General features: G+C 39.4%; 11 protein-coding genes across 11 annotated transcripts; 7 read left to right on the top strand and 4 right to left on the bottom strand. All coding sequences in view use genetic code 12, as the record gives it.

Moving 5' to 3' along the window:
* Window positions 1-808: 808 nt before the first annotated feature.
* ABC1 (protein kinase) lies at window positions 809-2585 on the top strand (the record flags this gene model as incomplete). The annotated part of the gene is made up of 1 exon (XM_007372042.1): window positions 809-2585. A coding segment is annotated over one exon (1262 nt), but the record flags the coding sequence as incomplete, so codon positions are not given.
* Window positions 2586-2929: 344 nt separating this feature from the next.
* On the top strand, window positions 2930-5815 carry SPAPADRAFT_53121 (uncharacterized protein; the record flags this gene model as incomplete). Its single annotated transcript, XM_007372041.1, has 1 exon — window positions 2930-5815. One exon carries the CDS (start codon window positions 2930-2932, stop codon window positions 5813-5815), a length of 2886 nt encoding a protein of 961 aa, XP_007372103.1.
* A 114-nt stretch (window positions 5816-5929) lies between these two features.
* Window positions 5930-7614, top strand: SPAPADRAFT_57746 (mRNA-binding protein; the record flags this gene model as incomplete). Its single annotated transcript, XM_007372040.1, has 2 exons — window positions 5930-7393; window positions 7427-7614. The coding sequence occupies one exon, from the start codon at window positions 5954-5956 to the stop codon at window positions 7310-7312; it is 1359 nt and encodes a 452-aa protein (XP_007372102.1).
* A 49-nt stretch (window positions 7615-7663) lies between these two features.
* On the bottom strand, window positions 7664-8563 carry RPS21 (40S ribosomal protein uS5; the record flags this gene model as incomplete). The annotated part of the gene is made up of 1 exon (XM_007372039.1): window positions 7664-8563. One exon carries the CDS (start codon window positions 8479-8481, stop codon window positions 7726-7728), a length of 756 nt encoding a protein of 251 aa, XP_007372101.1.
* A 901-nt stretch (window positions 8564-9464) lies between these two features.
* Window positions 9465-10055, top strand: SPAPADRAFT_57741 (uncharacterized protein; the record flags this gene model as incomplete). The annotated part of the gene is made up of 1 exon (XM_007372038.1): window positions 9465-10055. One exon carries the CDS (start codon window positions 9521-9523, stop codon window positions 9944-9946), a length of 426 nt encoding a protein of 141 aa, XP_007372100.1.
* A 3467-nt stretch (window positions 10056-13522) lies between these two features.
* Window positions 13523-15660, top strand: SPAPADRAFT_57736 (uncharacterized protein; the record flags this gene model as incomplete). The annotated part of the gene is made up of 1 exon (XM_007372037.1): window positions 13523-15660. One exon carries the CDS (start codon window positions 13737-13739, stop codon window positions 15339-15341), a length of 1605 nt encoding a protein of 534 aa, XP_007372099.1.
* Window positions 15661-18185: 2525 nt separating this feature from the next.
* SPAPADRAFT_57735 (uncharacterized protein) lies at window positions 18186-18394 on the bottom strand (the record flags this gene model as incomplete). The annotated part of the gene is made up of 1 exon (XM_007372036.1): window positions 18186-18394. A coding segment is annotated over one exon (209 nt), but the record flags the coding sequence as incomplete, so codon positions are not given.
* An 863-nt stretch (window positions 18395-19257) lies between these two features.
* On the bottom strand, window positions 19258-20060 carry SOD2 (superoxide dismutase; the record flags this gene model as incomplete). Its single annotated transcript, XM_007372035.1, has 1 exon — window positions 19258-20060. The coding sequence occupies one exon, from the start codon at window positions 20022-20024 to the stop codon at window positions 19338-19340; it is 687 nt and encodes a 228-aa protein (XP_007372097.1).
* A 414-nt stretch (window positions 20061-20474) lies between these two features.
* SPAPADRAFT_57732 (arginine--tRNA ligase) lies at window positions 20475-21947 on the bottom strand (the record flags this gene model as incomplete). Its single annotated transcript, XM_007372034.1, has 1 exon — window positions 20475-21947. The coding sequence occupies one exon, from the start codon at window positions 21945-21947 to the stop codon at window positions 20475-20477; it is 1473 nt and encodes a 490-aa protein (XP_007372096.1).
* Window positions 21948-23147: 1200 nt separating this feature from the next.
* SPAPADRAFT_131743 (uncharacterized protein) lies at window positions 23148-25181 on the top strand (the record flags this gene model as incomplete). Its single annotated transcript, XM_007372033.1, has 2 exons — window positions 23148-23296; window positions 23357-25181. The coding sequence occupies 2 exons, from the start codon at window positions 23148-23150 to the stop codon at window positions 25179-25181; spliced, it is 1974 nt and encodes a 657-aa protein (XP_007372095.1).
* Window positions 25182-25278: 97 nt separating this feature from the next.
* Window positions 25279-26956, top strand: VPS17 (retromer subunit; the record flags this gene model as incomplete). Its single annotated transcript, XM_007372032.1, has 1 exon — window positions 25279-26956. The coding sequence occupies one exon, from the start codon at window positions 25302-25304 to the stop codon at window positions 26910-26912; it is 1611 nt and encodes a 536-aa protein (XP_007372094.1).
* Between the last annotated feature and the right edge of the window lie 17 nt (window positions 26957-26973).

Here is a 26973-nt window from a genome sequence, read left to right as displayed (position 1 = left end):
TGCTGGTTGATTTTCGTTTTCTTTGTCTCGCACAAATTAAGTGTCTGTTACGTAATGCATTTATGAATGCCGTGGCAACGGAGAAACACTTCCTTCTTTTGTAATTTCATTTGGTCCATGTATTCTAAGTATTCCAAGCATTTCCGAAGTGGTGAACATTTTGTATAAATTTCGCAAACCTTTACTGCAAAATTTAAACTTTTTCATGATGCGAATGGATATGAGAATGAACTGGGCACAGAAACTTATGAAACATAATTATAATTACAATTATAATAAATTGATCAGTCTATAACGTCAAATATACAACTATGCACCTCGTATGCAGTAATAGAGTTCTTTTTTGTCTCTCTCCAATGTCACAAGCGATTTCAATTCTTACTGCAAACCGCATAGAACAGCGTCAAACAACCTCGTCTAAAACACTCATGCCAGGACTAAACTTAACAAAGAAGCACACTAAAGTCAAGGCGGTGACATTCCACTTTATGCAATCCAAGTACGAATAACTGTCATGTAGAGTACTTACTTTGCCTCGTCCCTATTTTAGGCAATTATCGAGCCGCACATTTCGTATACATTTGTCATAATGTTCCGACCTTCGGATTGCATATTCTTGATCCTAGCAGTGAAGCACCAAAAGTAAGTCAGTTTTACACCTACCTAGATATGTCACCGAATCTCTGCAGATTCCTCTTGGACGACTAATTGATGTTGTCTTTCATAGTATATTCAAACTCTTAATTTTTTGTTCACCACAGAGATCTTGGGAACAAAAAAAAAAAGATTTACAACCACAGCAAACACTAGCTTTGACAACCAATCAATCCCTCAATGTCACAAAGAAAGACCGTGTTTGAGCTAGCTGCAATAGCATGTTCATTTTCCAAGGTCCTTGGTGGATCGATCAGAATTCTAGAACGTGATATTGCTCAATACCCTTTGGTCAAGTCAATACGAGAATGGGATTCCACCAAACCAATGTGGGATGAAGTTCAACGTAAGGCACAATCCAAAAGAAACAGCGAGAGCAACGTGAATACTTCACAACCTCCATTTCCTTCTAGTTTAAACAAGAAAGGAACTTCATTTGATGGAACTCAAAAACGTGCATACTCTACCAAACCAAGCCATGAAGAACATGAAGAAGAGCATACAAATGTAATTGGAGCTAAAGAGAAACCCAAAGGTTTCCAAATGTCCCAAAGTGAGGTTCCTAGTTCTAGATTAGCCCGTATTTTCCATTATGGAACCTTGGCTGCCGGTATGGGATACGGTGCTGCCAAAGAAGGTATAAAGGGATACATGGCTGGAAACTCCAAGGATATCACCATGAAGGGACTTATGTTATCCCCAGGGAACATTGAAAGATTAGCCAAGAAGTTTTCCCAAATGAGAGGAGCCGCCTTGAAGATTGGTCAAATGCTTTCCTTCCAAGATTCTTCGGTCTTACCTAAGGAAATCCAACAAATCTTATTACGGGTGCAGAATTCGGCTCATTATATGCCATTGGGACAACTTGACCGAGTAATGAAGGGTGATTTAGGTAACAATTGGCGTGAACGTTTGTTCACCAGTTTTGACGATGTTCCTATTGCCGCAGCCTCTATTGGACAGGTTCATAGTGCAATCACCGATGATTTAACTCCTGTGGTGGTCAAGGTTCAATACCCTGGTGTTGTTGATTCGATTGACTCAGATTTGAATAATTTGCTCATGCTATTGACTGCATCTTCCCTTTTACCTGCCGGGTTATTCTTGGATAAGACCATTGCCAATGCTAGAGTTGAATTGAAGTGGGAGTGTGATTATATTAGAGAAGCCCATTATTTGGTGAGGTTTAGAGAAGTGTTGCAGGATGATCCTGTATTTGCTGTTCCTAAAGTTTTCCATAGCTTGTGTGGAGAACATGTATTGACCATGGAAAGAATGATGGGAACGGAAATTGTTAAGGGAGACTGGGATCAAGAAACTAAAGATTGGATAGCCACTAACATCATGAGATTATGCTTATTGGAAATTAAAAAGTTTAAATTCATGCAGACTGATCCTAATTGGGCTAATTTCTTGTATAATGACAAAACGAAAAAGATTGAATTGTTGGATTTCGGAGCTGCCCGTGACTTCCCCGAAGAGTTCATTTCCAAGTATGTTTCTGTGTTACGAGTTGCTGTCAAGAAAGACCGTAAGAGAGTTGAGGAAATCTCGCGTGAGTTGGGATATTTAACTGGATTGGAATCTCCACAAATGACTCAAGCTCATGTTGATTCTGTCATGGTTCTTGGAGAAGCGTTCTCGCCAGTAGACAACAAAGGGACTCCATTCAACTTCCGTGATCAAACCATTACTGATAGAGTCAAGGGGAACATTGGGTTGATGTTGAATGAAAGATTGACTCCTCCACCAGAAGAAACATATTCCTTGCATAGAAAGTTAAGTGGTGTGTTTTTGCTTTGTGCAAGATTGAACGCTACTGTTCCTTGTGAGGATTTGTTTAGAGAAATCATTGGCTTTGAAGATTAGCTGTAAATATTTGTACATAGCATTACACATTCTGTAATATCTTAGTTTTGACACATTTTAAGGTGATGCTTTGTTTGTTGCATGGTGATGTTTTGTTTGACGATTTGCGCGATACATGAAATTTACGAGTGCAGAAACAAATTACATCATCGTTATTCCTCTACAAAGTATACACCAATTGACAAACATGCCGGGAAAACAACCCGATGATGATCTGTTTAACTATCTGGATCAATTGCAAGACTCAATCGACAGCGACAACAACTTAAACAGCAGTACGCCAAGCTATAGTCAAAATAACAGCCAAAACACAGACAACATCCGATTTCAAAACGACACTCACAACGAAGAATACCCCTTCCAATGGCGCCCGTCAAGCTCCGGACCGCGAAAGTTTCTTAATAGAATGAACTCAGTCATATTGGCCAGCACGGGGGAACGTGTCCATCGAACAATCACCCTCAGTCAATCTACACTTCCACGAGAAACTGATCCTTTGCTAGGTGAAGCAGGTCCTAGAAATAGATACCAATGGGTAACTGAACATATGCTTAAACCTATACGAAACATATATTTTGATCCTATATTTAGGAGTGTACTTAAATGCTGTATTGCATATTTCATATCATCCTTGGGGGTCTATTATACTCCATTTGACGACTTTTTAGGAACCACTGATTCCAAACATGTGGTGGCTACTGTGGTGGTATATTTCCATCCTACCCGATCCAAAGGATCCATGCTTCAAGCGTTGACGTTTGTATTGCTATCAGTGGGATTCAGTTTTGCTGTGTCCTTAGCATGCCGGTCGGTAGCAGCAGAGATATTCCAACTTGGGGCAGAAGGGTTTGGCACGCTTTTGGACTTACTGGTAAGCTCAATTGCATTGGGAATAGTGGCATTCATGAAACATAAAGTTAATAAGTTGACATTTAATACTGCGTGTTCCCTCGCATGTATTTCAATCATTGCCTGTATTATAAAAGAAGGAAGTATGAATTCGGAAATGGTTCCCTTGAACAGAATTGAGTCGATATTCCGGGTTGTTCTTTCAGGATGTATGATTTCCGTTGCATGTTGTTATTTGATATGGCCCGTGAGTGCCATAAATAAGTTGCAATCTGCGTTAAACGATTCGTATAATATATTTGCATCAGTGTTGTCAATCCTTGGTAAACGATTTGTTTCCGGTGAACAAATCTCAGCTAAAGATTCAGAAATGATTGAAAAGTTAAAGTCGAACATCAACTCATTATTGCAAAACCTCGAAGAAGCCGAGTACGAGTTAAGATTATTAGGACGAGAACAGGAGTTTAGGCTTTTCAAGGAAATGGTGGATTCTACAATCTCCCTAGCAAGACATTTGCAAGCTCTAAGTGCAGCCACCAAGATGCAATGGAATTTGTTACACGAACCGGTTGATGCGGGTACCGATATTATTTCCAATGATGATAGCCTTGATCCTACCGACTCGGTGGACTTGTTAGACACAGTTACACCAACACCCCCAGACACTTCATCCAATGAAATACACACTTCGGCACAACTATTTGATCTTTTCGTATACTATCTTTCACCATCCATAAAATCACTCGTGTTTACTATCAGAGGCGTATTGGCAGAAGTTCCCTTTGAAAAATATAATGAAGAATACCCAGGCCAGTTTGCAAAGACAACAACATTACAGCACTCATTAGAGAGTGCAATCCATCTCTATGAAGACAAACAAAATGAATCCTTGCAGAGACTATATGATCAGCCTATATTCAAACAAAACTCAAACTCGGTGTTTATAGCAGATCAGGAAGAAGTGGCGGCCTGTTGTGGAAATTACTCCTACTTGTTATCTCAATTTGCATTACAATTGCTAGAATTCCTTAAATTATCGGAGAAATACGAGGACGCCAAGGCAAGTCCCCGGGAATGGCCCTGGTTAAGATGGCATGGGTGGGAACCACGTGGCAGTGCCACTGATGAACTCTTGGACCAGGGGAATAGTCTCCACGCTGCATTGGATGATTTACGTGATGAGTTTGGAACAAACCAGTATAGAGATCCTACCAGGAGCAGTGTAGCTAATCATGATTTCGGTTACAAGATTTGGAATAGCTTGAAAGTGTTTCGAAGAACCGACGTACAATTTGGTATTCGAGTCGGGTTGGGTGCCGCATTCCTATCACTTTTTGCATACTTGGATGCTACGAAGGATATATTCATTACTTGGAGAGGAGAATGGGCACTTACTATTTACTGTATCATGATGAATAAATCAGTCGGTGGGACGGCCATGACGGTAAAGTATAGAATTATTGGTACGTTTGTGGGGTGTTATACTGCATTGGCCGTATGGGCACTCACTGATGCCAACGTGTATGCCTTGGCTCTAACCGGATTTTTAATATCGATTCCCTCATTCTATTTCATTCTTTACTGGAAAGTGAATGGTGCATTTGGAAGATTCCTCTTGTTGGCATACAACTTGACGGCATTGTACTCGTACAGTATGCTTCAAAAGGATTCCGAGGATGATAGGGAAGGTGGTGAGAATCCCTTGATTGAAGAAATTGCCTTTCATAGATTTGTGGCTGTGTCGGTGGGTATTGTATGGGCCATGACCATGGCTACTTTGTTCTTGCCCAACAGTGCCAGAGCGAGATTGAAACGTGGGTTAACGGTATTATGGTTGAGATTGGGTGTTATATGGAACAGTGACCCTCTAGAGTACAATCCTCAGACTATGAAGTTGGTTGGGTTTAAAGCGGAAGAAGGCACTAACAGTTTATTGGCAGAATGTGAAGTGCTTTTAAAGCAAGCACCTTTAGAATACAGATTGAAAGGGTCGTTCCCTACCAGTAAATATTCCAGATTGATTCGGGATACCTCGGCCATTCTAGATGCGTTCCAAAATCTAGATTTGTTCATAAAAGTTGATCCCACTTTATCAGAGAATGAGAAATATGTGCTAAAATATATTGAATTTGAGCGAAATGAAGTTGAGCACAGAATATTCTTGGTGTTCTACATGCTTGCCAGTGCAATGAGATTGGGGTTCCCAGTTCCTGGTAAACCAGCATCTATCGAACATGCCAAAGATCGGATGTTGTATAAGTTGAACCAAATCAGAAACAAACTGATACTTGATGACGACATGAATCTTAAAAACACTGACTTTATTTTGTTGTACTCGTATATATTAGTTGCTTCCACCATTGCTCAACGACTTGATAGCATTCTCATCCAGATTAAAGAACTTTTGGGAGAAATAGCTGAAGAAAAGTTTGTATTGGTATAGTATAACCTTGCATAAGTAGTAACATTATTGATCACGTGCAGATCTTGAATTTTTTTTTCTCATTATTTCTTTTCTTCATCAAGAGGCGAAAACATAAGTCAGCAACAACACCTTCTGTAAACTTCTTATATACTTGCCATGCTGTTTGTACCAGAAAGTGAACTTGGATTAAGGTTGAAACTGATCTTAATACCTGAAATTCAAAGGCGATTTGATAAATCTCAAGATGATGCACAAGATATCGCTGATTACTTGATGTATTTGCTAGCCAGCAACAAGCCCCATGATGAGATCGCCACGGAAATACAAGACATTGCCGATATACCTATGGATACATCCTTCATTAACGATGTTCTAGTGGAGATTCAGAAGCTACAACAAGGAGACCAACCACAGCCGCAACCTCAACCACAATCACAACCACAACCACAACCACAACAGGTTGTTTCTGAAACAAGCGTCGAACCAACTCCAGAACAAACCCCACCGGAACCAATGATGGTGGAAGAACCAAGAAAGAAGATAAACATACCTACCGCTCCTCAAAACATGAGAAGCCAAATGTCAGAACAACAAAGACGCGAACTTAGAGGGCAACGGTTTGGAATAAGTGCTAGAGGACGTGGAGGTGTTTCAAAGCCAGGATCCGCTGGAAGATCAGAGAGACAGAATAACAATTTCAAAAAGAACTTCAACGATACCAAGAGAATAGAACAGGCATTAGATATGATTGGCTCATCCGGTGTTAAAATTCTCAATGACAAGTTCGTTCCCCAAGCTCCAAAGGGAAGATGTCCCGATTTTCCATACTGTAAAAATAAGGAATGTGACAAGGCCCATCCTACTAAGAACTGCTTTGCTTATCCAAATTGTCCTAATCCACCAGGAACCTGTAACTACTTACATCCAGATCAAGATCAAGACTTAATTGCCAAGTTGGAGCAATCTAGAAAGGAATACGAACAAAAGAAGATCAACAATATCTTGGTTCAACAAGGGTCTTGTAAATTCGGTGCCAAGTGTTCCAAAGACACCTGTCCGTTTGCTCATCCAACTCCAGCCAATAACAATGCAGTCATTGAAACTTTGGAATGGTGTACAGAAGGAAAGAACTGTATAAATACCGAATGTAAGAAATCACATCCGCCACCACCAACAGCCACGGCTGAATCCACTACATCTGCTGCTGAAATTGCATTGGAGCAATGTAAGTTTGGAACTCAATGTACTAATTATAAATGTCCAAGAAGACACGCCACTTCCAGTGTACCATGTCGTAGTGGATCTGATTGCAGAAGATTGGATTGTACATTTGCCCATCCAATCAAAGAAACTTGTCGTTTTGGCGCAAAATGTCAAAACAAGAATTGTATGTATCAACACCCAGAGGGAAGAACTATAGCCCCAAACACATGGTCCAAAGAAGACGCAGCTACCACTAACCGTTCATTTGCGGTTCCTGAAGACCAAGTTATGGAACAAGCTGTTCAACAATAGGTTATATTTTGTTACAAAAAGAAAATTATAATGTTTTTATATTAATATTATGCTGTTTTATATTATAGAAATTTAAAAAAAAAAACTAAAAAAAAGAAGATAAAAAGCTAAAGAAAAAGAATCAAAAGAACTAAAACTTGACAAATTTGTTGATTATTGGTTTATATGAAACCTGGAACCCTGGCGTTGCTTTGGGTTTGTTTTCTGATGTTTATCACTTCTATTTTTTTTAGTGTGTAGTTTTAGTAATGGGGATAAATTTAAGGGTATACATAAATGTTGCAATATGCTGCAAATTTATCAAAATGTCATCACGTTTGTAGAGAAATATTGCTACACTAAAATTCTTTCAGTATGAAACGTTACTATACATTAAATAAACAAGTTAAACCCAATTAATCGCTTATATACGTTTAGTATCTCTTCTTACCAGCAGCAGCTTCTTCAGCGTAAACTTCCAATGGAGAAGCAGCTAATGGAGTTTCAGCCCACAAGTTTGGAGTCAAGAAACCGTAAGTGTTACCAATAGCAACGAAAGCAGCCTTTAAAGTGTTTTCGGTGGTTCTGGTAGAACCGGAAGAAGAAGTATAGACATCTTCAACACCAGCTAATTGCATCAACTTCTTGACGGCTGGGGAAGCAACAATACCCTTACCTCTTGGAGCTGGAATTAATCTGACGGCAACGGAACCACACTTACCGGTAACCTTGGTTGGTAAGGAGTGAGGAGCACCTAAGTTAGAACCCCAGTAACCTCTTCTGATTGGAATGATGGATAACTTGGCAATAACAATGGCAGCCTTGATAGCGGAAGCAACTTCCTTGGCGGTCTTGATACCTAAACCAACGTGACCGTTAGAGTCACCAATGACGACAACAGCCTTCATTCTGGTTCTTTGACCGGCTCTGGTTTGCTTTTGGACGGATCTGATCTTCATGACTTCATCCTTTAATTCAGGTAATAACAAATCAATGATTTGGAATTCCTTGACTGGTAAAGAGTGCAAGTAGATTTCTTCAATGGTGGTGATCTTACCAGCCTTGACCAATCTACCTAACTTGGTGACTGGAGTCCATCCCTTTTCTTCTTCTCTTCTTCCACCTCTTCTACCACCTCTTCTGGCGTTTCTACCGAAATTTCTCTTTGGAGCTTCTGGAGCAGCAGACATTGTTGTTTATGTTACTTTAATTAATTGTCGGAATGTTACGTGGAAAGCCGGGGTGTTGGTTTTCAATCGACAGTTAGTTAATGGAAAGGAAAGAGAATCGGAATCCAACCTGGGACTAAGGTTTTTCTTTTTTTTTTAGTGAAAATTGACTTTGTGAAAATTTTGGCGAAGCGTGCGAATGCGATTTTTTCTTTTTTTCTATCAACTGTCCAGGGCGGAAACCCTAAAATCTCTTTTTGCACGGGAAAAGGTCATGTGATCAGATTAATCGGGTTGTGAGCATTGGGTTTCTGCTCACAAGACCAATGAAAGACGTTTTATATGAGGTTTTAGTTATTATGGCTGCATCAGAAAGGACAATATAAACACATCACCTGAAACGAAGTCACAAATCCAACTGTGCTACTATTCATCGATACTTTCAGAGTTTGATTCCTATGTAAAATTGGATTAGTGGTACACTTTGGAGAGAATCTCCGGGGTATCCTATCTTGAAAATGATTGCTCTAGTGACAATTCATGTTTATAACTCAGCTGAAAACTACCCAATACTATTCCATCATGCAATGCCTTCCTCTGAGGAAACTTGTAGACCCTTCTCTCTTTCTTGTATTAAAGGGGATCTTGGTTTTTGGTCTCGCCATGTACGTTCACGTGTAACAGATTGTGGAGAGAAAAAAAAATAGTATCCCCAGACAGCCGTGCCTTGGCAAATACCCTGAAAAAGCAGAAACCTAATAAGGAACCAAGTAGCGCTAATGGCAATTGTTAACAATGCCAAGTTCATTCCAATGATTTGACCCTTTTTGAAAAGTCAGGTCATTAAGCCAATCCACGACAATTTGGATGTCAAAAAATATTGATTATCAGGCGATAAGCTAAACGTCATTGTTATTTTTTCCCTCCCTCACTTGTTGCTACTTACTGACGAATAAAACCCCCCTTAAATTTTGTCCGCCTTCTCTTCTCTACTCTTCTCATTTAAGTTTGCTCATTTGCTACACTATTATCCAGGAAGTAAAAATAAAATCTATTGAATATGTCTGAACACATTCCATCCGCTGAAGAAATTCAAAAAGAAGTTGAAAAGCAAGTTGATGAAGTTGAAAAACAAGTTGATGAAGTCACCGGTAACAATGATAAAGAATGCGGTATCGTATCTGCTTTAAAAAAGGCCTTTAACGCAGTTGTCGACAGTGTAACCAAAACTGCCAACTGTGCGCAAACCACCGCCTGCTCAACCGTTTCTCGTGTTGGTGTTGAACTTCAAAACCCAGTTGTCCTTGCCCAAGTAGCTGTCATTGCCAGTGCCAGTGCAGCTGGTTATTTTGCCCACTTGGAAAAGTATAAGATTAAGAGTGATAACAGGGCCATCAATTGCTTGAATGCAGCCGCTCTTACTGCATTAGTTTTGGCTGATGGTTTCTTGTTCAACCAATACTACTCGAAATACGACAAGAAATAGTCGGAACCGGGTTGTCAACTGAGTTCAACGCTTGTTTCAAGCATGAATGAAGAAATATAGTTTTATTTATTTGTATCTGTTAGCATTACCAATATCAGAAGATAAGTTGAGTCGCGTCTGTAGTATTTTTTTTGTTTTGGAAACTCCAAACTTGTAGTGATAGGCGGAGTCTTACATGGAAAGTTGTACTTGCTACATATGTGTTTATCAATTCTAGATCATTGAAAAGGTTATCTCTCCACGACGCCTTAACCCCGGCAATTCCACAACCCTGATTACTTAATATGAGTTAGGGGTAAATAATTTAACTTTGTCCTCTATTGAGGCATTGAAAGGATGTATGCCAGATTGACAATTGCTGCAAACAGATATCCGCATTCTCCTGGAAATAATTTTGTGGATAATTGAGTTTACACACGGATATCTGATTGCAGCTTATAATTATGGCGAGTATATAATTGTTTTCCCTTGTGTCCACAAACAAAGCTCATTGTGCTTGAGTAATTGTTCAGTATACGGAAAACTGACAAAAAATAAGTTTTGCAGAGAGGTTGTTGAAAACGCCTCCACGAAAGGTAAAGGGGGCTAAAAAAAAACAAGTCGCAAAGAAGGTGGTGACATTTCCGCAAAATAATCAAATCTACAAGCTCTTGGCTGTCGCCATCTGCATTAGATTGGTAGTGATGCCTTAGTTGACATGATTTAGTTTGTCAAAACGTGGGGTTTTAGTTTCTGGCCATTCAAGCCTCCTTTCCAACATAGCAAACAGCCCAATCCAAGTTATTTTCACAGTTATTGAACCTAAACCGAAACAATAAGATCTGGTTCATTTTCAGTGTGGACTAGTTTCAGGGTTCCCCCACTAATTTGAAACTATGTAACCAAAAACTTGGCAGGGACCCTTCCTAAAATCCAGATCACCCATTGTTTGAACCCTTGCATCTTTCAAATTCTGAAATAATAGATTAAAAAGCTGCAAATTTGAAAGGTGGGCTTGTGAATTATAATTAAAACTCTCTAATACTTGCATATCTAAATTTTGTACGACCAACAAGCCGTGGTTATGACGATCTTTGTCGCCGCCAATCATTGCGAAAAACATTCCTGATCTCCTCCGTTACCGGATTTCCCGGATTTATTCCAACCAACAACCGCGGATATATGTTGTCAACCTTGATGGCATGATTTAGTGTTACCCCGTAGGTGCCGCTAGAGATATTTCCGAGTGCTACCACACAGTTTGTGCAAACTAGTACAAATGCCACATGGATTGTGTTACATATAACTAATGTTAGTATAAATGAATAAATACGCCGTGCCTTAATTGAAGATTTTGTACTAATTATTTTGTAATTTTTAGATTGCTCGGGAATATTCACCATTTCTCAAGTCAGGCAACTATTACCGAGTTGCAACTGAATGACAATAAAAATATTATGCATGCTAGGCTTCCCCGACAAACCTTAATTGGCATCACCCATCAACCCATTGAACAATCTTAATTTCTTTTCCTCCGGGCTTCGAGAAAAGGAAGATATCAGGAATATACGGATTTGTTGTATGTACAGCTAGATCATGAAATAGAAGCAGCTCGGGTAACCAGGGCCTTTGAAGCATGCTAAGAAAAAAAATTGACTCGCGGACTCAGATCACCTCATAAAATTTCATCTTTGAATTTTGCAACCTGGTCAATCACCAACGTGGATGGTATTTTCTAGAAGTTCCTAATCTACTATATTGTGTATTGGTCTAATTTAGAGCATAACTGAACGGCAATGAACTAACCCCGCAAACAAGCGATCGATTTTGAAGTGAGTTTCATATATATATATATATGCTATCACTAACAGAGACAGGCAAGACCCGAAGAATCTTTGTTTTATCAGGCTTCCCGGGCTTTGAAACAAAGCTATAGATCATCTATATGCACCAAGGGTTGTATAAGTGATATGAGGTTAGATGATCATGTATCAAATTAAGGTTTTCTTATTTGGGATTAAGATGGTGCCACATTAGCCCCCTCACATTAGTCACTATAAATTACGAATTTTTATTGAAATTGCAACAAAAGACTACTTTTTTTTAAATGCAGTTTCACGAGAAGTCTAGAAGGATTAACAAAACTAAGTCATTTAACAATACCTGGTGAAATAGTGGAATCTTGTAGTATGAAACAGACTCTCTAAATTTTTAGTACTTTTTTTGTAAGAAATGACAAATAATATCCCCGATACGAGAAATTTCATGCATGGCACGGGAGCATCAGCCTGGTCCCCGAGGCAGTAAAGCCCTTCCGGAGCGTCCAGGTTATGATGTAATCATTAGATATGACGATAGTGATATCAATATTTTTTGGGGGATTCCTGTAAGGCAAGGAATTGTTGACAAGAAAAAAAAATTGACGGTGCATGAGTCCGGATATGTGCCGATGCATGAGAAGTTAGGGTTTAAAAAATATTCCCAAAACGTATTTCCATACATCGGATTTATTGCCTTCGCAAGAAAAAAAAAACAAAAAAAAACAAAGGGATCACAGCCAGGGTTCACAAAACTTTTCCATATCGGGGGCTTCACATAATTGATGATAAAGTAGCCCAAAACAGGAAAAGCACCACTGGTTACATTAAAAGTCTAAAATCAACAAAGAGCACATGGATAATTGACCAAAATATAGGCACCCACGCTTATACTTGTAATTTATAGTGACATCTTGATCATCCTGGCTTGTTTTTTTTTTCAATATTTCTTTTTAACATTTGCAACTTCTTTATTTCAAGAGGTTACATCGAAGGTTTATGAGAATGTCGATAAAAAAAGTCACCTGCAAATTATTGGAAGCTTTTTTTTTGTTTCGACGAGAACTATTGCTATCATAGCCTCAACAATAGCGCTACTTTCGCATGACCAGAAACCAAAGTAAACAATAGTCCGGATCAAAGAGTTCACAAAACCAAATAACACGATATGCAATATACAGGATTTACCATGTCGAAGAATGTCCACAGAATGCGGACTTGATTTAAAAAACAACAAAAAAAGACAATCAAAAAATAAAGTTTACCTTGTGACTCTCCGAGATTTTTTTCTTAAATGGCAAATCTAATTTTGTGTATCTTTGGAGTTGTTCTGAGGATCTATGGGTAAGCGCTAAAACCTGCATCGAACATCACATAAAAAAAGAAAAGAAAAGCGCCCACAAAATATTTGCTTGCATAAAAATATTTTATTTTTTCTTACACACATACTGAGTTACAAAATATTTTAGTGTAGGCTTTTCGCCCCCCCCCCCCACCCCTCCTCCCAAATCGCACGTATAAAATCATATTAACTTTTTTGAGGAGCAGTTGTAATAATCTAATTACAAAATATAATATTTTCTGGGTGGGCGGGTATTTTTTAGGATTTATTTTTTTGCTTTTTCTTGTTCCCTTTTCCCGCTGTAATTGTGTTGAAGGGGAAGAAAAGATTCTTCATGATTTTTTTTTTTTATTTTTGTTCTTTCTATTTTTACTTCAACTTTAATTGTTGTATTTAAATGACGTTTTTTGGCCCATGTTCCCCGAATTTACTCCTTTGATAAAAGATTTATAAATTTCTCATAAGTTTCTTTACTCAACATTAAGATATAAGATAGTATTTGCATCATCAAACTGGTGTAAGTTTTTAAAGATTTCAAAGAAACAAGTTTTAAGGTTTTATTTTGTGTTGCGTAGTCTCGTATATTAGTTTTTACACGGACTGCTAGTACACAAGTTATATTACAAGAATATTCAGTTAAAATCAGGTTTTTATGCTCACTTCTACCACTCCGAACTACTTCCAGTCTAATCGATTTGATATGTTAGATCCGAATGATCCTAACCCTTTGAATGAGTTCCTGTTGGTTATGAACACAGGAAATACATACCCGTTGGAAGATAGTTTAGATGATGCACCTTTTGTGAATTATATCACTAATTCTGCCAACTACTCCAACACCAGCAATGGGGATATCAATGGTCATGCGTTCCAAACTGCCAACGTCAACTTGGGAATATCGTATGCCTCTGCTGCCTCCAGTTTAAATAGTAGTAACAGTGCTAATGTCGGTCCATACTATGGTGGTTACGAGCAACAACAGCCACAACAACAACAAACCGGTCGCTTCAACCAGTTATCAAACATGGCTGATCCAGCTGGCACGTTATACACTAGTCAACCTCACTTGGAAAGTCAATTTTCCTTTACCAATCAAAAGCTCGACAATGCTGCCAGTGCTCAATCTATACTCACCACCAACAGCACTCCAATAACCGGAACCTCTGATGGCTCTTCGTCCATTCACTCACTTTTCGACAGCACATCCAACTCATTAGCTTATAATAACTACTATCCATCTCAACAGATGAGTAATGGGAAAGTTGTCATGTTTGACGTTCCACAACACTACTCTGCTCCAAACTCGTCTACGTTTGAGCAATTATCTTACAACAGTTCGCTGCCTCCTCCTGTATCACAAGTGCCACAACCACCAAGACGCAGCTCGATGGCTAGCACATATTATACTCCGGTTAAGTCGGAAGGTAATACTGACGGTGACAATGGTTCAAGAAGATATAGAGTTGTTAGAGGTGTCTCTGCTGGCGGATGCACTACACGTCCACCCAAGGAATCCATGGAAAGTGATTCTACTTTCTTGCCTGTTGAATTAAGTTTGATGGGGGCTTCCGTGGAAGATATTTGTTATCCTAAATGGAGTAAATCAGAAAAGGACGATAGAAGAAGAATCATTAGAATCGAACGTATTCAAAATGGTCCAAAGTTGATTGCTAACTTTTCAATTGTTGGCGGTGCCAATGAAAACCCAATCACTTTGCCTGCTCCTCCAAATGTCGACGTTGTTGAAGTTAGTTGCTTAGAATGTAACGTCAGACCAAATGATGATTCATATGACTCCCAATCTTCTGACGATGAAGGTGGCATGAAGAATGGCTCCTCCCTGCCAAAAAACTACGTCAAGAGTGATCCTGATGGAGATTACTATCAATACTACATCACTTCTGTCGAAGTGGTTGAGATTGTCGAATTATTAATTGGTACCCAGACCAAAGATCCTGCCGAAAAGAGAAGGGAAAGAGGTAGAGTTAGATCCAACTTGGTTCCATTCTGGTCCAAGAAACCAATCAGCTCAAGAATGCATGACAACGCAGTTCCTTCACTGTCAAGCAACCCAAGCAACCACGATTTTAGAATAGAGTTGGCCAAGAGAATCATGGGTTACGAAATCAGAAAACCAAGAGGGTTTGATAAAGAGGTGCGTATTTTAAGGTGGGATAAGTTAGTTCCTGCCTTAAAGAGAGCCTTGCAAAGTTATTACACCGAGATACCAAAATCTGATTCTCATCTCAAATTCTAATTTAAGTTTATTTATTTTTCTTGGTTGATGACTTTCTATTTTTGTTAATGTTTATTTGGGCGTTTTAGGGTTTTCCTGTTGACTTGTTATTATGTGCTATACTACTATTACTACTTGCTGTGTTTATTTTTTTTGTTATAATTCTTGTTATTATAGACGTTTTGTTTATTTGTATTCCGATGTCTTTCGTCAAAAGGTTTTTCGATTCGTGAATAATTATTTTTACCGTCAATGTATGAACGATATTTATGATTACTTGTAGGCTAACTAGCAACTAGTGCTGGATCTGATTACAACCACATTAGCTGATTTACATTGCAGCATAAGAAAAAAAAAGTTGATACCAGTAGGTTGCTCGCCTCATGCAATGCGAATAACATCAGATTGGTCATGAATTAGTTTAGTGTTGCGTTCCCAGGCATGATTTCTTAAAATTTATTGTACCATGGTTGCCTTTGTTCTCTTATGCAGAAGGACTTAAAATGGCAGGGCGAGCAGGGCGAATTTAGGCTATATTTTTTATGGAGCCGATTCTGCGAAATTTTTAGTCCAGGCTGAGTGTCGTGACATGAGAAGACGAATACTAGATCAACCAAAACGGGTAAGGTTTTGTAGAGACAATACGAATGGGTATTAGAGTTTAGATGTTGCAGACTTGTCCGCGGCCTAAGGTGGTAAGAAGCACAGCCCTCCGCCACCTGATTTAGGTTTAGCTTGGCGTTTTTTTTTCAAACTTTAAACTATCATTTTTTTTTTTACGTCAGATGCTTTTGCCTCAGGCTGGGTTGTTGCAGCTAAAGCTTGAAGTGATTACTCCGCACTTAGTGTGGTGCCATTGGAAATGCATTAATGGGCTATTGTTGCTTGATAGTGTGTGCTATTATCGATGGAAATTAGGTTGCAAATTGGGCCAATCAGGTTTGCATGACTATATTAGGCTCAAGCGGGGAGGTTAATATCATAATTAATTGACAAGGGTTTTGTGTAAATTGGGTTTTTTGGGACCTTACGTTTAGTCCAATGTTTACCTATTAAAAAACTTTACGTCCATTCTTATTGTTTTTAGTGCCTGACAAGTTTTTTTTTGTTTAATTTCCAGAAACAACATGCGTGATCCTATCAGTTCTCCATTATTTTCGTATCCAAATGCCTTGAAGGAAAGTTGGGGGTTTGAAAAATGCACCTTATATTATTATTGCAAATAATTACCCTAATATACATCTCCTCACTTTATTAATAATATGGTTCCACACACCCCACTCCCTATAATATCGTCAGAAAATTAAAGTACGACCCAAAAATATTATTTTGTACTTTGATTACACATTGAGAGTGATCCATGACCACTCGTTATCTTTTTTTTTTTGATTCGGGTTAAATTTTCATGGAAATTATTATTAAAGTTGAGGGAGATATTTTTTACGCAGAGTCTTATTTTTTTGTGAAATAATCTTTTTTTCCAAGATTATTTTTTTTGTTCTTCTCCTTCTTTCAATGAGCTGCAATAAAGGTAAACATTACACCCCTCCCAGTGCACCCCCTCCCCCCAAGTTTTGTGTTCAATTAAGATATTCTATTACAGGGCAATATAGAACATTAAAAAATATCAAGTCTATCACTCATCTGAGAGATCAAGATTAGAAAATATATCTTAGTTACAGCCATAGTAACATTCACCAGATTTACCTTTTGACAAATTAGGCAATGGTTTCGATACATAAACATTAACTCTAAATACAGTATTGCTGAAGAATGTGAATTTCTCGGAGATAGTGGGGAAACATTCCCCTGTGCTAAAACGCCAGTATAATCCCGTGGCACGGGAACGAAAATGAGAGGGGGGAATGCTCGCGCAATTAACCCAGAGATAACCAACAAAAAAAAAGCAAATTTATGCGGCAATGCCTTATCTCCTGCAGACTACGGCACTCCTGTCACTATTGTTTTTACGAATACCCGCACCATTATGGAAAACAGAAAGAGAACAAAAAATGAAGAGGCACTAAAAAGATTGCATGTGCACCTTCTAGAAAAATGGCCTTTCCATTATTTACTCGAACAAGAGGATATCAACAATCCCAACAAAACGGAAAAAATAATAATTCCGCATTCTACTTTTTGTGGCCTCATGGGTTTCTTTGTGGCGGGCCACGATTGTTAATTAAATTGCCTTTGTTAATGCTGAACGCAAAGAACAATTTCCTAATTTTTGCGATTTGTGAAAGTTTAGTCATATTTTAAATTTGTCTCATTTTGAAATGTCCCGCTCCCGTCAAATTATTCGTAATTGAGTATATCATGGACAAATATAGAATTTTTCAGCTTCATTATTTTTTTGTCAGTGGTTATGAGCAAGGTCAGGGTTTGGCAGGGGAAAATGCAACCCGATCAGGCTCCGGAAAAATAAAAAAAACTTATTGTTGGCCATATTTCCGCGCTTGTCTATGGGCACGAGCCAGAAAAAAATTTCTTATCAATTATTTCTTTTCAAGAAAACCTACTTTCAAACCACAGCTTGTTTTGTGTTTGATAGATTGTGGTACAATTAGATTCGAGGTATTGTTCTATATTAGACCTTCCCGCGGATGTATGGAACGGGAAGTTTGGGAAGGGGGATTAGTGCATAGAATCTTCGAACTAAATCTGGTGGGCGATTCTGTGCGATCCTGTACGATTTCTGTGCATTCATTTCTTTCTGGTCAGAAAATAATTCCTGGTCGATTCGATTATCCACCCACTTCATTTGTCGTCATAATGCTTGGTGCACCACAAAAATTTTATTTTCTAGATACATAATAATATCCATTATTAAAATATCGTCATGAAGCTTCCATTTAAAATAACTCGAGCTCGGGTATCCAAATCTTCGGAAAGTTCGAAAACCACAATGGCATATCCGATACCCAGCATATTTCCACGGATTTTGCCAGCTGATGCAAGTCCGTTGGTGGGCGCAGCAGATCGTATACACAATTAGACATATCTCGGTTGTAAACCTTAATCGAAGTGGTGATTTTCTTTTTTTGCAGATTGATACGGCACCATATCAGCATCGCGTTGACTCCTAATCTAGGGCTGAGGAGAAAATGATGACAGCTCCTAAGCCCGAAAGATTGAAAAAGAAACGAACCCGGGAAAAATGTTAGAAAATAATTCACAAAGTATTTCCTGGCTGTATTGTTTGCAGATATAAATAATATTCATATTTTTAATGCACATATCTACATATGCAAAAAAAAAAATAATTTTCACACAAGTACTCATAACCATTTTGTTTTTGGTACCTTGATAAATAATTTGTGGAATATAGACTACTTCATTGTTTTTAATTAAAGAAGCCCACTTGAAAGAAAAACAATTGTCTTATTTCCATTTCCATCAATAATGGGCGTTTCCGCACGGAATTGTCAAGATGCTAAAAACAGCTTTGTGCAACATTCACAGAAAATAACATGTGGACAATCCCAGCGCAACCTCTATTTCCTGCAAAGACTCCAATACCAAACAATTGCCTTTGTTGATGGAAGAGTCGATATTGTGGATGCTTGGAAAAGTGACGTACTTCCGTAGACACTACATTTCCGCGGACATTTAAGACGCCATGCGCCAAAGTGTTTGTGTCTACGGAAACTCTGGGTTTTTTAGTCGATTGCGCCATCGACTTGTTTATGCTGGGCAACGTGTGACAGGAAATATTTCGCCAAAATAATTGTTCACAAAATCAAAAAGGTCTATCGAAAAGGGTATGTTATACGGTAATCACGATGTAGCAAACCTCGGTGCGTTGCTGTGAGGGTCACAATGGTGGCTATACAAGAAAACCTGACAATGAAAAAGCAGTTTACTGTTATGTAGGTTGGGGCGTCAGCTAGCAGGTAGTCGTGTGTTGACAACTCTACGAAATCGGGTAAAGATTGAGAAAGGTGACTTGATTGCGAATGTGAATATTTTGCGAAAACAGTTTAAAATTTATTTACAACCTTTACGAAAACCTACTTAGTTAATCAAGTATCTCTTTTCAGCTTCCTTCCAGTTAATAACGTTCCAAATAGCCTTGAAATAATCAGCCTTGACGTTTTGGTATTGCAAGTAGTAAGCGTGTTCCCAGGCATCAATAGCAACTAATGGAACTAATGGACCAGTGACGGTGTCTTGGTTAGGAGTAGTGACGACGTCCAAAGCACCACCATTTTCCTTGTTCTTGACGATAAAAGCCCAACCAGAACCTTGGATACCGGCTAATTTGGCATTAGTCAAGGCCTTCAAGTTGTCCAAAGATCCGTATTGTTCAACAACTTTCTTGGCGAAATCGGATTCGGCAGTTGGAGGTTCACCACCGCCTTGCTTTTCTGGGGCCAAGTTCTTCCAGAACAAACAGTGGTTGATGTATCCACCACCATTAAAGTTGATTGCCTTTTGTAATTCGACAATCTTCTTGACTTCACCCTTTGCGGATGCTTCGGCGATTTGTTCAGTAGCAACATTGTAGTTGTTGACATAGGTTTGGTGGTGCTTGGTGTAATGTATTTCGTTGATTTGACCAGAAATGTGTGGTTCAAGCGCACCAAAATCCCAATCTAAATCAGGAAGGGATACTTTGGTTCTAACGGCGCCAATTGAGGCAGCAGCGGCAATTGGGGCAGACTTGGATAAAGCGCGACTAGCAGTTCTTAAGGAGAGCATGATTAGATATTGCAATTGATATGAATAATGACCTCGTGGGGGAGAGAGGAGAAAGGGCAAAGGGCAAGGGCAGGTGCTATTTAAAGGGGAATTAAGTTTTTTTTTTGACTTTGCTTTTGTCGCCCTTTTTTTTTCTTGCCCGGGTTAATTGCTGCGCAGAGGCGAATTTCAATTGGTTGTTTGCGGGCAATAGCAAATCGGCAATACTACAGTGTTTAGGAGAGATATCCATATCCCCGACCGGTCAATTGGAAAGCAGAGGTGTCCAATAAGGCAGCCCGAGCACCGAGAAATTCATAGAGATGAAAATGACGTAATTATTTCAAAGGATCTGGTGCTGCTCGATCAAATGCTTAGTAATCGGAAAGTTCTCTCGCGCGGGGCGCGGTCCGGCCAGATAAGCCACGATCAAAATTAACGATCTCTTAAACTATATGTGTATAAACTATATTACATTCTTTCGACTGGAGTCAAACCCAACAAGGTCATACCATTGTACAAGACTTGTTTAGCAGATACGTACAATGCCAATCTAGCAGCGGCCAAGTCATCTGGTTGACCTGCAACCCATAAGTCATCATAACATTGAGAGATAATATGGGAAACATTAAATAAATAGGTGACGATGGTGGATGGTTCAAGTGTCTTTAAGGCCTTCTTGATAGTATCTGGGTATTGAGCCAAAGTTCTAATAAGAGCTTGTGCACTTGGTTCAGTCAATAATTCATAGTTGGCATTGACCAAATCGTCAGCGGAGATATGATCGGCTTTTCTTTGCACGGAGCAAACACGTGAGTGGGCGTATTGCAAGTATGGACCGGTATCACCTTCAAACGAGGTCATTCTGTCCCATTTAAATTCGTAATTGTTGATACGCTTAGATTGCATATCTTGGATCATGACAGCGGAGATACCAACCAAGTCAGCAATCTTGTCGGGATTTTCAATCTGAGCGTATTTTTCTTCATTCTTCTTCATAACTTCGTGCATCTTTTCCTTGGTTTCTTGCAAAATGTTGTCCAAGAAGACAACGGTACCCTTTCTGGTGGACATACCTTGGACCATACCGAAGTTGACGTGTTCCATGTTCTTGGCCCATTCGAAACCCATTTGTTTCAAAATTTCAAAGAATTGAGCACAGTGTAAATCTTGTTGGGCGGCAATGACGTAGATCATCTTGTCGAATTTGTAAGTTTCGTAACGCTTGATGGCTTCACCGACATCACGGGTCAAGTAAAGAGAAGTACCATCGGACTTTTCCACAAGGGTCTTACCTAACTTTTTGTTGAATCTAGTTAAATCGATTAATTTGGCCCCACGGTCAACATGAATCAATCCCTTTTCTTCAAACATGTCAGTGGCTTTTTTCATCAATTCCTTTGGAACTTGAGATTCACCCGAATAGACGTCATACTTAATGTTAAGACGAGCGTAGGTGTCGATATATTTGTCAATGGACAAGTCTCTGAATCTCTTCCAAATCTTCAATGAGGCTTCATCGCCATCTTCCATCTTTCTGAAAAATGCTCTGGCTTCGTCGTTAGTCTTTGAGTTTTCGCCTTCATCAGTAACATCCTTGTTGATCTTGACGTAAACTTCAAACAAGTGGTTAATTGGGTCTTGGGCCAACTTTTCTTCTGATCCATATCTGTCAAACCCAACGGCTAATAATCCAAATTGTTTACCCCAGTCACCCAAGTAGTTGATTCTGGTGACGTTCCAGCCAGCATGTTCGTACAAGTTAGACAAGAAACCACCGATGATTGTGGATCTCAAGTGGCCGGCGTGGAAAGGCTTGGCGATGTTTGGAGACGAGAACTCAACAATAACCTTCTTACCAACACCCAATGGCAAGTAACCATAGTCGGTCTTTCTCTTCAAGACGTCATTGATGACCAAGTTGAATAAGAGAGATGGGTTCATGTAAAATTGAAGGAAAGGACCTTCAGCCTTGACCTCTGTCAAGAATTTACCTGTTTCGAATTGTTGGGCCCATTGTTCGGCCTTTTCCTTTGGGTTAATGCCCTTTAATCTTAATCTTGGTACAGGGATGATCAAATCACCCTTGTCTAAAGAGTTTGGAGTGTCCAAGGCTTGGAAGATGATGTTGGAGTCGACGGTAGAGATACGGCTTAATTCTCCACAGATGTAGTTTCTGACGACATCAATGACATTGTATTCTGGGTAAGAGTCTTGGATGTGGGATTCTGGTTGTTGCAAACCCAAATGTTGCAAACCTTCGGTGATTGAGTGGATAGTTGGAGTAGTCATGATTGATCTTCGAGATATGATTGTTATTAATGATTGTTTCTTAAAGAAATTCCTCAATCCTAACATAAAATGTTGGTTGTTAACAGTCAATATATTGGGAAAATTTTTTTTTTTTTCATCACCACCAAAATGACGATGCCTACTCATCTTGGGCTAAGCGCGCAATTGCCTAAAGCGAGTAAATGAGTCGTGCACAAAGGCAAGGGAAGGAAGGGAGGAAGGGGAAGGGAGGAAGGGGAAGAAAAGAAAGGGGAAGAAAAGAAAGGGGAAGAAAAGAAAGGAGAAGTAACGAAGTAAGGAGAAGAAACTAAGTAAGGAAGCAAGCAAGGAAACAAGAAGTAAGGAAAGCGATAACAGACCGCCTATTGTCAGCTAGTTGTATATACAAGGTAGTACGACGTGATGACAGCCCATGGAATTCTCTGCATATCTCGTAAGCTTTTGGACTAGTCAGTCTGCAAAACACAACCGATTGCTTGGCACATATACCGCCTTTCTATGGCGAACGCTATTTGCATCAGGCACTACTTCGCCACCTCGCGCTACCAATGCACTTGAGGATCCACCGTTGCGCTACCAATGGATAAATCAAGTAAGCGCAATTTAATGTTGACGCTTCTAGCAGAGCCAGAGTCAACATGCTTTACAAGCAAATCCAGCCGCCTGTAGACTCTGCGTGTTGATATTCGTGGTCTATTCCCCATGCCGTCGTTTTTGGAAGCAGCAGCATTTTTGTCACTTTTTGTGGAGGCCAAAAAAAAACAGGCAGAAAAATGCGTTGCCAACTATAATTAATACCACCTACCATACAGCAACCCCCCATTTTACATACACAACACTACAAATACCACCATGGATCAAGGCAAAGTTCAACAATTGCAGGAGATGGGGTTCTCCCGTGATCAAGCCGAAAGCGCCTTGCAGAAAACCAACTATGTATTGGAACTGGCAATTGCATATTTGTTTGGCGAACCATTGGAACAGCCCCAACCCCAGCCTCAGTCCCAGTCCCAGTCCCAGTCCCAGTCTCAATCTCAGTCTCAGTTAGCAGCAGAACCTAGACCACCTCCATCGTCACCGCTGGTAAACCATCAGATGGAGCAGGGCCAACTCATACGATACGAAGACACTGTTCATATAACTAATCCGGAAGACATTCCTAGCTTTACTGAGTTTGCCAATCCTAGTGATAGTAACTCCAACATGCAATCGCGACTGAATCTTTATGAGTACCACCAAAACATTGAAAGCAGTTCTAGTGATTCATCCTCTTCGATCCATCCATTTTCCATATATGAGCATTACAACACTTTGGCAAGGGATGGCGAAGAGGAATATTCCCCACCGGTGATATTGCCCTATCGATTACGAGCACCTCAGAATATCCTTATTCCTATTTTGACTATCGCCTCTAGTTTGTCTCAATTCAACAAGATTTTATTCACAAGAAATAACTTTGATTACGGGTATGTGGAAAACTGGTATGATAGCCAAGCTAAGTCCGAACTTGCGGTACCAGAAGAGTTTACTACCAATAAACATTCCTACAAGTTTGTAGTTGAAGTCCAGAAAATAGTGGGGTATTTATCCCATGGATTAAGCAAAAGATTGTTGATCAGTGCAGAAAGCTTATTGAGTACCTTGCCCACTGAATTTTACACCCTGTTGCTCCAGTCGGAGGGGTTGGATGAATTGCTCAAAAAGGTTTATGCTTGCTTGGCACAGGAATCTGATTTGGTTTTGGATAATGATGGAGATTCGTCGTTGAGTTCAATTTTCAATTCGGTGGTTAGAAATGAAGAAGGAGATGAGGTTGAATTGCCCGTGTTTGAAATCGATTCGGATTCACGAGGCAGTACCATAACTGAATCTTTGGATAATTTGTTTTGGAATCTGGATGATGGTGTAGGGAATGTTAGCTTTTGCCGTATTGCTCCGTTGTTTACCTTCCATGTGCTTAATTACGATGATGGCGATTACCTGAACCAGTCTATGCAATTGCAAGAGCACTTTTATCCTGGAGTATACGGCAGTGAATGTGTTGCTTTAGTCACTCTGATGTCTAGGAAACGACTTGAGGTGGCTAAAGAAAGAAGTTTGATTTCAAACAGAATCATGAATTTGAGTTCGTTTGAAGGCAAGAAAATTAGACATATTTTACAAAAGAGTATAGATTATTTGGGATCGACTGGGAAGGAAGCAGAATCGCATGATGATTTATTGCGTTTGGCGGATAATTTGAAGGAAGAAACTGTCGTTTTGAATGATAAGCTTCGTCAGTTGAATCATGAATATTTGCAATTGGATGTGAATAATCATGATAATATCTTGGAAAGAATCAGTCACGATCCAACCATAAAAGCTCCGGAAAAGTATATTTTGATTGGAATTATTTTGTCCGATTCAGAATATCTTTACAAGACTAAAACTTCCAAGACACCTGATCAAGATTGGGTTTACTTCTCCCTTACGGCCACTCCCGATAATATTGTCAATGATTTCCGGATGGAGATTATGGATTTTGAAAGTGTCAATATCTTCTTTGCCGAAGCATCCAAAAGTTCTGGTGACCAATTCACGCTTATCTACGCTAGCGAAAGTTCATTCACCAACCAGGAAGAAGTTGACTTTGGAGTAAACTTGACTGAGTTTTTCAAATCCGATAATCACCATTTACAACAAGAAATTAAGCGATCGCAAACACAAAGTGAGCAAGAGTTGGAAATCTCTAACGAAGAAGAAGACGAAGCTTCTTCCATGCAAGAAACACCAAACCCTGAAGGTGCCAACCCTGATTTTGCCAAGGTTCTGGCCCCATCATCAGTGACTGCCAGAGAAAGTCTTAAGAGTGAGAGTCCCTCTGATACTATGTTGATAGATTTATAGAAACCTCTAACTATTTCGTACCCCCCACTTTAAATAATCAACGCAAACAACAAAAAAAAAAAGTAAACTGTGTTGCCAAACTGGCCTACTTACTCTTTATAGAACACATACACTACAAGAATGTCATTCAACCCGGACGAGTTTGAAAATAACAATCCATTTGCAGATCCATTAGCAGAGCAACACCAGAACCAACCTGCTCCTGTGCGAGATAGTACTGCGCCGCCAATTGATTACAACAATGGCGTCCAGCCCCCCACCACTGAGGAGGAAAATGAGGGTGATAACCAAGAATCCAACTTGTTAAATGAAAGTGGACAACTAACTGAAGCCGAGTTTAGGAAGCTCATACCGGAGCGATTTACTAACAAGTACGAGTTAAAGATTAAGTTAATCGGGGTTGAACGGAACAAGCCTGGCAACCCAATTTTGAAAATGGACGCCCAGGTCAAGGGATTACCTAGGTTCAGACAAGTCAAATATAAAGACATCCGTCGAACTTTCAACGAAGTGGTCAAGTTTAACAAGTACTTGACGATATCCAACTTGGAAGTGTTTGTTCCGGTTATCCCCAGTGCCAACACGTCATATCCGACCAATGGAGAAGACGAAACTAAGCAACTTGTGATGGTGTGGCAAGAATGGCTTGATAGGATTACATCCAACCCTATTTTAATCAGAGATGAAGAATTTGTTTATTTTATTGAGAATGATTTTGGATATTCCGTGATTAACAGTAACCGAAAGTCTTCTGTGGCCAGTGGGCTAATGAGACATACATTGAAACAATTTTCCGTACCTTATGATCCATACGTAGAATTGGCAGACTTCAGGCCTATGATTAAAAATGCTTATTTGATTTGCCAGAAATTGCACAAGATCTTGGATCGCCATTCCAAAACCGAGAAGCAGTTGTCGATACATATATTCGACATGTCCAACAAGTTGAATGTGTTGTCCCAATTTGAAAACACACATCCAGGCATGAAGAACATGTGGGAGAAACTTGGGAAAATCACCCAGATTCAATCGGATTTAACTTTGATCGAGTCGATTAATGACATGGGAACTTTAGGCGACGGTGTGCAAGCATTAATTGACGATTTCTACGAAATTAAAGAGGCGTTAACTAATAGACATTTGATCATGCGGGAGCTCTTACAAGCCGAGGCTCAGACTGCTGCTAAACATGCACAAGCCAACAAGATTAAAAGTCGATCCTCGTTGGATCCAATTAAGGTCGATGAGGCATTAAGATCACTTGAATATGCCACAAAGGTAGAAGAATCATTAAACCTCCAAGTCAAGCGAATCTCGGGAGAGATGTTGTACGAACGTAAAGAGGTGATTGACTTTACTGAAAAGAAATTACAAAAGCTAGTGAAGTCATTCACATTACATAAAGTGGAACATCATCGGAAAATACTAAAACATCTTGAGACCATAAGGCTAGACATTAGGATCGTGGATGAACGAGGAGGATTATCGCGATTAAACAGAGACAATTTGGGCAATCTAAAACACAATTTAGTTCAATCACAGTCTGCAAAAGGTGATTCTTGGTCTTCACGAACATTTAGGTCTTTAGAAAAGGAGGAACAGGAACGAGAAAACCAGAATGACTTGGGAGAATCAGATTCTTCTAAACCATTTGACGATGACAATACAAATAAGCTGAGTGTAGTTGACGCGAAGAATGCCGCTAGTTTACTTGGTATAGCTACTTTCTAACTTTTATAGTAATAAAGTTAACTCTAGTCAGGGTTTGATAACTTAATTAGTTTGCTTAAGC

The sequence above is a fragment of the Spathaspora passalidarum genome, assembly GCF_000223485.1.
Source record: "Spathaspora passalidarum NRRL Y-27907 unplaced genomic scaffold SPAPAscaffold_1, whole genome shotgun sequence".
Taxonomy (NCBI): domain Eukaryota; kingdom Fungi; phylum Ascomycota; class Pichiomycetes; order Serinales; family Debaryomycetaceae; genus Spathaspora; species Spathaspora passalidarum.
The sequence above is the reverse complement of the archived record's forward strand: the minus strand, read 5'-3'. Positions and strand labels throughout refer to the sequence as shown.